Source organism: Abramis brama, assembly GCF_963993115.1.
Source record: "Abramis brama genome assembly, chromosome: 7".
In the NCBI taxonomy this organism is placed as follows: Eukaryota; Metazoa; Chordata; class Actinopteri; order Cypriniformes; family Leuciscidae; genus Abramis; species Abramis brama.
The window spans coordinates 3,805,691-3,815,408 of record NC_139969.1 but is presented as its reverse complement, the minus strand read 5'-3'; the positions used below and the strand labels follow the sequence as shown (position 1 = coordinate 3,815,408).

Sequence of the window (9,718 nt, the reverse complement as noted above, 5' to 3'; positions counted from 1 at the left end):
AGCCGTGTAATAAGTGAGATAATGTCCTGTCAGCCCAGTCATTAATTACAAAATATACTCCATTAGGGCGATATAAGACGCTACAGCTTCAAGACCCCAAACTTTTGAATGTAGTTTTTATGCTATTTTATCCAACGCAATTGTGGTCAAACCTCACGTGACATTGAGATCACATGACCAGATTAAAAAAAGAAAAGAAAAAAGAATCATATTAATCATGGGTGTTAAATACACGTGAATAGAATATGATGCACATTCTAGTGCTCATTTAAAAAATCCTATGAAATGAAAACTGCAGTGATGTAATACTATAACAAACACGCAATATGAGTGCCGTCTCTGAAACATCAGCTTTGTGTTGTCCTGTGTTCCTGAAGTCCAGATGCAGTGATTATATAAGAGCTGAAAGCCTCGTTTATCTCTCAGGTGCCGTTAGAATAAGAGTGTAATGTGACCTTCGCCTCAAGCGCTGGATGAGTCTATAATGACACAGAACTCTGCTTTAATCTCAACACACATTCGCTCTGAACACTGTGTGTTACACTGAAATGAAAGGATTTGAGAGTCCTGGGAAATCTCCTTACAGCGACCTCATGCCTGCAGATCACTGACCTGCTGTCAACACACGCACGCACACACACACGTCCTCAAACCGCCTTTCAAAGTTTTAAAGGGATAGTTCAAACTAATTACTCACCCTCATGTTGTTCCAACAGTGTAAGACTTTCGTTCATCTTCTGAACACAAATGAAGATGTTTTTGATGAAATCTGAGAGCTTTCTGTCCCTCCATTGACAGCTACTCAACTGTCACTTTGATACTTCAAAAACTTAAATCGTAAAACTCTTAATAATCTCTTCATAAACACTGATCAGCAAACACGAACAGAAGCTCAACCTAACCTGATTGACGCACCAGAATGAAGCTCACTGAAGCTCAAACGCGCTGCGTAACACCAGAATGACATTTAGTCTTCAGTCACACGATCCTTCAGTCAGTCACACGATTTGCTGCTCAAGATACATTTCTAATTATTATCAATGTTTCAAATAGTTTTGCTGCTTCACTTTTTTTTTTGTAGAATCCCTGATGCATTTTTTAATGAAAAGAAAGTTCAAAAGAACAGCATCATCTATTTTTCTTTCTTTTTTTGTAACATTACTGTCTTTACTGTCACTTTTAATTCATTTAATGCGTCTTTGCTAAAAATATGTTTTATATATTTTGCATACTTTTTTTATTTGAAACAAATAAATCACAAAATCCATATTTTTTTGTAAATACACATTCAATTTATTACCAATTTAACACTCTATCATTAGACATCTGACAGTGACTTAATTTAAAACATTCATAATTTTTTTCTTTTTCCTCCAAAGAAAAGAAACATCTGAATTCATAATAACATCTATACAAAGACCAGATAATAGGTACAATAATGGGATTAAAAAGTGTTCTTAATGCAAATTCAATGGCAACAAAAAAATGACACGAGCCACCACACTGTGTGTGTGTGTGTGTGTGTGTGTGAGAGTGTGTGGTGGCTTAAATCATGAGCTTTATCACAAGGTACAACAGCATCTGAGTACATGCACTAAAGTGCTAGTGTTTAAAGGCATGCATATCAAACATGATATCTGCACAACCGCTGTCCAAACCCCAGTCCACACGTCTCGAAGAAATCTGCACAGGACGCCTAGTGGAATATTGATCATATGTGGAACCAATCCTAAAGCATCCCAATATAAAACGTCTTATTTGTTCCAGAACATACACTGATGAATCAATAAAAATATGATCTGGGATGTTGATTAACCCTCATGTTGTGTTCTGGTCAGTTTGACCAGGAGAGGGTTTTCTTTTTCCTGAAAATGCTAGTTAATGTTATTGCATTGGACTAAAACTGACTATTGGGTTTGATTTTTTTTATCAACTTTCAATTAGGACTGATTTTGTATTTCTTTTTGGAACGGACTGATCGTAGGCCTCATTCATCTGAGCTTATGCACCTTGACAAAAAGATCGGATCCAATATTTGGTGATAATATAGCATATTATGAGACATTTACAAGCAGTTTAAAAGGCAGGTCATTTTTGCCAAATTAAGTAAAGGATTTTCAACACAGAACAAGGGTTAAGAAAGCAAATTTAACCCTGAGTCTATGTCTTTTTAACCCCAGGTTAAGGTTCATTTTAACCCTGCGTTGAGCAACATTGCACACTTGTCATTTTGAAAGAGTGTTTGCATCACTTTAACTGCCTCAATGGTTTGCTTTTTACATTTAAAACAGTTGCATATGCTTACAAGCATTTAGCGCTTTTTATTCAGACCTGATTTACAGACGTCTCATTAAAACAAATGGAATTTGCTTTGGGATTGGTTGTAGTTATGACTGCTTATTTCCAACTAGAATCCCGTGGATATTCCTTTAGGGTTTTGTGACTTGGGAAATGTGCATAAGTATAATCAGTGTCAATATACTCTCCTGTCATCATTTAACATTCAGTTTTACATTGGGTTTTAAAATACATTGTTATGATTGACATCATGTATATCATTCGTCCCTGTCGAACTCGAGTGTGTGGTTTTCTCCTTTAGTTTAATTCTCCTTACAAAGTCTTTTTTAAATTCAAGCATCAAAGGTTTCCAACAAAAATGGGATGTACGAGAAAAATAAGAAAATAGTTTTATAATCTATATACACAGAACATAATTTAACAAAGGATATTCAACCCTCCGAAATATAGAAGAAAAAGAAAAAAAAACGAACGCAAATGCATGTAAACTTTTATGCTGTTCTGACAAATATTATTACTATCCTGAAAAGAAGTTCGATGTTTTACGACCAGACCAACACATATAAAGTCATATGTATTGCATACATGTACATTGACACACACACGAGTACGGGACCGTTGCGAGGTCACGTGTGTGTAGGCACCTCTTATGGAACACTTTGCGGTGTTTTGCGTCAGTACATTCCAGGTTCTTGATAATTCCAAAACGGAAGTTCTAGAATTCTTGATAATTCCAAAACGGAAGTTCTAGAATGTTTTCTGAATGGTTGAGTTCAGCTGGTGCTCACAGGACTCTGCCCTCTAGTGGCAGTTCAATGGTTCTTAGAAAGGTTCTTGATGGTTCCGTCGTACCTGTGGTCAGGCTGGAACGGGGGATGGTAAAGGAAAGTCAAAGCATATAATAATGATCACCACGTGACCAGGGTCTTTGCTTTCTGCTTACCTTTTCTTGGGCATTTCAGAAGTAAAACAAGAATGCGCTCTAAATTCCAATTCTTCAATTCATATTCACACTTGAGAACTAAAAGGGGGTTGGCAAAAAGATGTAGTCTAGGCTGGTTAAGTGTGTGGGGAAACCTCCTGCCCGGGGTCCTCCGTCTCCGGGATGGCCTGAGCCGGTCTGACGGGCGAGGGGAAGAGGAACCTCACTGTGCGCTGCGTGTGTGTGTGTTTGGGTGAGGATGAGGGCGAGTGAGCGGCCCAGCGGGACGGGGGTCGACGGTTGGCGGGACGAGCCGGTCGAAGGAAACAGGAGTGCAGAGGTGGAGCCACTGAGGAACGGGGCAAATCCTGCAGTCAAGGAAGAAAACATGTAGGATTCAAACTCTGAGCTTCTGCAGGAAAGGTTGTTTTTTTTAAAGTCAAGTTAGTCTGCAACAGTGTTGTTAATCGTTAACTAAAACATAAAAACATTTTTTTTGTTAATTTGTTAATAGAAATAAGGCTGAAATTAAATACTGGATGAAAAAACACTGAAAATACTGAAAAACTGAAATAAATACGTTTAAGTTGAATTACTAGAATTACTAAAACTACAATTTAAATACAAATAAATGAAAGCTATATAGAAATACTAAAAAAGCTAAAACTGATAAAAATGGCAAAAGCACATAACTAAATTAAAATAAAAACTGATCATCTAAAAATAAAAGCTAACTTAAAATACTAAATACTAGAAATTAAGCTAGAAATAGAAAGAAGTAGAACTATTAAAACTCATTATCGTTAGCTGAAGTAAAATAAAATATATTAGATGGGAATTTGTAACTTAGAAAACTCGTTGAAGTACTAGAATTACTAAAACTAAAATAAAAATAAATAAAATCTACATAAAGCTTAAGTAAAATAAAATAAAAACTTTTTTTGAAAAAAGAAATGTTGCCTTGCCTTTACCGAAATAAAACTAGTTAAAATACTAGTATTACTAAAACTAAAATTTAAATAAAAATAAATTAAAAGCTAAATAGAAGTACTTAAAAAACTAAAAAGCTAAAAATAAATATAGCTTTATAATACTATAAATAAAGCTAAACAGAAATATAAAGAAGTTATTTAAAATAAAGTAATATATAGATATTACATAGAAAATTGTAACTTAAACATAGTTGAAAATATAAAATGTTGTCTTGGCAATGAACTAAAATAAAATAAGTAAATAAAAAGCTAATTCAAAATATATATAAAAAATACTATGATAGCATCTAATAATAAAATAACACTGGTCTGAAAGTAATAGTGCTTTTACAGATTTATGAACTAAAATCGATAAACATCATTTATGCATTCTGTGGCAGAGAGTGAAGAAGAATATTCAGCTTGTTTTGGACTGAATGTCTGCTTTTGAGGAAATACGCATTTTGAGCTTGATTTATTCTAAACAATTCTCTCGAGCGATAAAGCAAACATTAAAAATGAAAGAGATTTCAGCGTGAGAGGTGGATATTTTCTGTGGTTTGAATAATTCAAAAACAGGGATTTACTACTGTACGTCTGCTTTCGGAGACTTTGAAGCTGATACAAAGTGAATTTGAATGGAGTTCTATGGAACTCTGTTTATACACTCCAGTGACATCATAACCAACACGAAACCAGACAACTAAACTAAAAAGAAATCTAGTTAAAATTATTTATGTTAATTGAAATAAAATATAAATATTAGATGAAAAAAAACAACAACTTGGCAACTAACTTAAATGAAATTACAGTATTAAAATTACTAAAACTAAAATGGAAATAATTGAATTAAAATATAAAAAAATAAAAATGACAAAAGCACATAACACAACTACTAAAACTATAAAGATTGAAAGCAATTTTAAATATTAAAATATTAAAAAACTCAACCAAGCATCAAGTTGTTGTTAGAAGTGAAGAAATGAGACCCAGCATTAGCAGCAGGTGTTAAACGGCACAATCAACACACACAGCAGCCAATGAACCCTACACACACCACTAGCACTGCTAGCATGCTCACGCCCTGTTAACACGAGACAGTACAGTACAGTACAGTACAGTACAGTACAGTACAGTAAACCCAGAAAGCACAAGATGTTATGGTGTAGTCTCCATCAGTAGGGCTGCTGAGGTTAAGACCCTTCGAAATGGACAAAAATAATACAATTACAAACACAGAAACACGTAACAGCCAAAGGACCTAAGAAAAATTTAAAGTTAAGTGATTATATATTAATAGTCAAAATGGTAACGCCATCCAAAAAGCCACATTTGAGTTTGATATACAGTGTCACTTAAGTCACTTTAAAAAGTGTGCAAATACTTTTTGTCTTCATTTAAAGTACTATTTTTTATTGTTTTATACAGTGACACTTAAGTCACTTAAAAAAAGTGTGCAAATACTTTTTGTCTTCATTTAAAATACTCGTTTTATTGTTTTATACAGTGTCACTTAAGTCACTTTAAAAAGTGTGCAAATACTTTTTGTCTTCATTTAAAATACTATTTTTTATTGTTTTATACAGTGACACTTAAGTCACTTAAAAAAGTGTGCAAATACTTTTTGTCTTTTAAAATACTCGTTTTATTGTTTTATACAGTGACACTTAAGTCACTTTAAAAAGTGTGCAAATACATTTTGTCTTCATTTAAAATACTATTTTTATTGTTTTATACAGTGACACTTAAGTCACTTTAAAAAGTGTGCAAATACACTTTGTCTTCATTTAAAATACTTGTTTTATTGTTTTGTACAGTGACACTTAAGTCACTTAAAAAAGTGTGCAAATACTTTTTGTCTTTTAAAATACTCGTTTTATTGTTTTATACAGTGACACTTAAGTCACTTTAAAAAGTGTGCAAATACATTTTGTCTTCATTTAAAATACTATTTTTATTGTTTTATACAGTGACACTTAAGTCACTTTAAAAAGTGTGCAAATACACTTTGTCTTCATTTAAAATACTTGTTTTATTGTTTTGTACAGTGACACTTAAGTCACTTAAAAAAGTGTGCAAATACTTTTTGTCTTTTAAAATACTCGTTTTATTGTTTTATACAGTGACACTTAAGTCACTTTAAAAAGTGTGCAAATACATTTTGTCTTCATTTAAAATACTATTTTTATTGTTTTATACAGTGACACTTAAGTCACTTTAAAAAGTGTGCAAATACACTTTGTCTTCATTTAAAATACTTGTTTTATTGTTTTGTACAGTGACACTTAAGTCACTTGAAAAAAAAGTGCAAATACTTTTTGTCTTTTAAAATACTCATTTTATTATTTTATATAGTGACACTTAAGTCACTTGAAAAAAGTGTGCAAATACTTTTTTGTCTTTTAAAATACTATTTTTATTGTTTTATGCAGTGACACTTAAGTCACTTTAAAAAGTGTGCAAATACTTTTTGTCTTCTTTTAAAATACTCATTTTATTGTTTTATACAGTGACACTTAAGTCACTTTAAAAAGTGTTCAAATACTTTTTGTCTTCATTTAAAATACTATTGTTATTGTTTTATACAGTGACACTTAAGCCACTTGAAAAAAGTGTGCAAATACTTTTTGTCTTCTTTTAAAATACTCATTTTATTGTTTTATACAGTGACACTTAAGTCACTTAAAAAAAGTGTGCAAATACTTTTTTGTCTTCTTTTAAAATACTATTTTTATTGTTTTATACAGTGACACTTAAGTCACTTTAAAAAGTGTTCAAATACTTTTTGTCTTCATTTAAAATACTATTGTTATTGTTTTATACAGTGACACTTAAGCCACTTTGAAAAAGTGTGCAAATACTTTTTTGTCTTTTAAAATACTATTTTTATTGTTTTATACAGTGACACTTAAGTCACTTAAAAAAAGTGTGCAAATACTTTTTTGTCTTCTTTTAAAATACTATTTTTATTGTTTTATACAGTGACACTTAAGTCACTTTAAACAAAATAGTGTGCAAATACTTTGTCTTCATTTAAAATTCTATTTTTATTGTTTTATCTTTTAAAACATCTATTTAGTTGTTTAGCTCTTTTAAAACATATATTTTTTTCACTTAGTTTGCTTGTGTTAACGTTCTTTGAAATACTCTTTTTTTTTTTGAGCCACTGCATATCAGCCAAAGTTTCTTGTGTTTTGGCACATGAAATTCCACCCCACGTTTGGGATAATAATTTCGGTCCAATAAAAACTCTGAGAGCTTTTTGGATGACTGGTTATTGGTGAGGTCAGTTAATACCAGACGATGGGCATGCGCACACCTACATGAGGACTAAAAAAAGTGTGACCACAACTAAGCACATACAATATTTCCCATAATGCCTAGCGGTGATACAGTGTCTAGAAACTGTGTGGCATGCGGTGAGAGAAATCCCATTAAAATCAGTGAGACGGAAGACTAGTGAGGTCACTGTGAGGTCAAAGGTCGAGTAGGATCGGTGGCACTTACTGCACGGCGAGCACAAGCTGCGTTACAGTCCCCAGGGTGCAGTTAGTAAGACAGTGTGGTTCTGGAGGCAACCCAGAGAAACAGGAGTAAACACACTTGTCAAAATAACACAAGCACATCAGACTCAGGTTAGCACTACATCGCTCTTCTGGCCGGTCCGGCGGGTATAACCTGGAAAAGCCTCGCTGTCCAATAAATATGAACATTACAACACTATATAGTAGAATCTCTGTGAGATTAAAACCTGTCCAGGTCATATTTCTCCTCCAAATGTAATAATTATCATCTAATCAATTATAATCAGCATCAAATTGTATTTTGCCTTTAAATTTTGCCTAGTCTACATTACAGCAGTGCAATATAATATAATATAATATAATATAACATAATATACCGGTAATATAATATAATATAATATAATATAATATAATATAATATAATATAATAAAATAATTGTAATGCATACATAAAATAAATAATTAAATTAAATAATATAAATATTTGGTTTGTATTCCTATCAACAATGTATATATATATATATATATATATATATATAAATATTTATATTATTTATTTTTATTATTTATTTTATTCATAATATTTAAATAATTTATTTCACAACAAATGGCATATATGTGTGTGTGTATATATATATATATATATATATCTAAAAAATATTTATATTATTTATTTTTATTATTTATTTTATTTATAATGTTTAAATAATTTATTTCACAACAAATGGCATATATATGTGTGTGTGTGTGTGTGTGTGTGTGTGTGTGTGTGTGTGTATATATATATATATATATATATATATATATATATATATATATATATATATATACATATATATATATATATCAGATATGCCATTTGTTGTGAAATATTGGGGTTGTATAATTTGGGGTGAAATGTGATCCGTCTGGATTTTCACCCTTACATGCAGTAACTCTGTGAAATATAGTTTTACTTGTGTAAACTCCTAATCTGTGCATGACAATCGCCTCCATTTAAAATTAATAGAGTCATTTATAAAGTTAATAGATTTCTAAAGTTTTCTTCTGTTGTACTGTATGTATTAATGGCTGGTAATATCCATGATGTTTAAAACACAAATCCCAGATGCATACACACTGCTCACAAACAACCATCTTCCTTTAATGATGTTAAAGTCTTTGTGAACGTGTCTTTGGCATTAACAGGGCATCATGGGTTTGTGCGATGACGCGGCTCTGTCTGCGGACATGCTTTCATGTGCGGGATTAATCTTCTAAATGGATAGAGTTTGGCAGGCATCAAAAACTGGATACAACTTTATTAGAGTGAATTAGAACATCCTGTATCCAAAGAAGTTATGTAAGCTAGTTTCACTGCGAAATAAAAAAACAATAAGCAGCATGTGACTATGCTATACCGTTAGCATTGCAACAAAGCAGCACGCTAAAGCATGCATTCAGACCTGCAGTCAGGCAGCATTTGGAAGCTGGGAATGAGAATTTTTGATACTTTTATATAACATCTGCATTGTCCAAAGATCAAAACCTTCAACAAGCAGTCTGTAATATTCAATCCACACTAAAAAATTAAAAAAAGAGACAAACTTAATGTCTATGTACATGCAGGAAAGAACAAAATCACAAATTATATAATCTCATTAGTTTCTAGACAGCAAATGGAGACATTTGCTAAGGTCTCCTGCATCTAAGATGTTTTTTTTTTTTTTTTCTGAGAAAAAGACCCCGGTAATCTCACACGTCTCTCCTGTTGGGTTTCAGAAGAGATCTCAACGATGTCTCAAACTGTGCTCAGATTTGCCAAGACACTAACATCTGAAACCAAAAGTCAGAAATCCTCAAACATTTTGACGAAAAAGACAGGAATGTTACTGAAGGCGAGACACCCCAGGTGAATAGGGAAACAAACTACAACTAATAGATATCACCATACTTCACCAGTTGATTGATTACATTAATAATTGCAACAACAAAAAAATTGTATTACAAGTTTTCTGAAATGT

At 32.1% G+C, this 9,718-nt stretch overlaps 1 protein-coding gene across 3 annotated transcripts in view; it reads right to left on the bottom strand.

Moving 5' to 3' along the window:
* Nucleotides 1-1,269: 1,269 nt before the first annotated feature.
* The window catches only part of mtcl1 (microtubule crosslinking factor 1), a 79,677-nt gene continuing 71,228 nt past the window's right edge, over nt 1,270-9,718 (bottom strand). For 2 of the 3 annotated variants that reach the window (XM_084118751.1, XM_084118752.1), the window contains one exon: nt 1,270-3,588. In XM_084118751.1, coding sequence (XP_083974877.1) covers nt 3,358-3,588 — 231 coding nt within the window. In that variant the 3' untranslated portion in view covers nt 1,270-3,357. Of the gene's footprint in view, nt 3,589-7,698; nt 7,760-9,718 lie in introns of all 3 variants that reach the window. The other variant, XM_084118753.1, reaches the window with a different exon arrangement.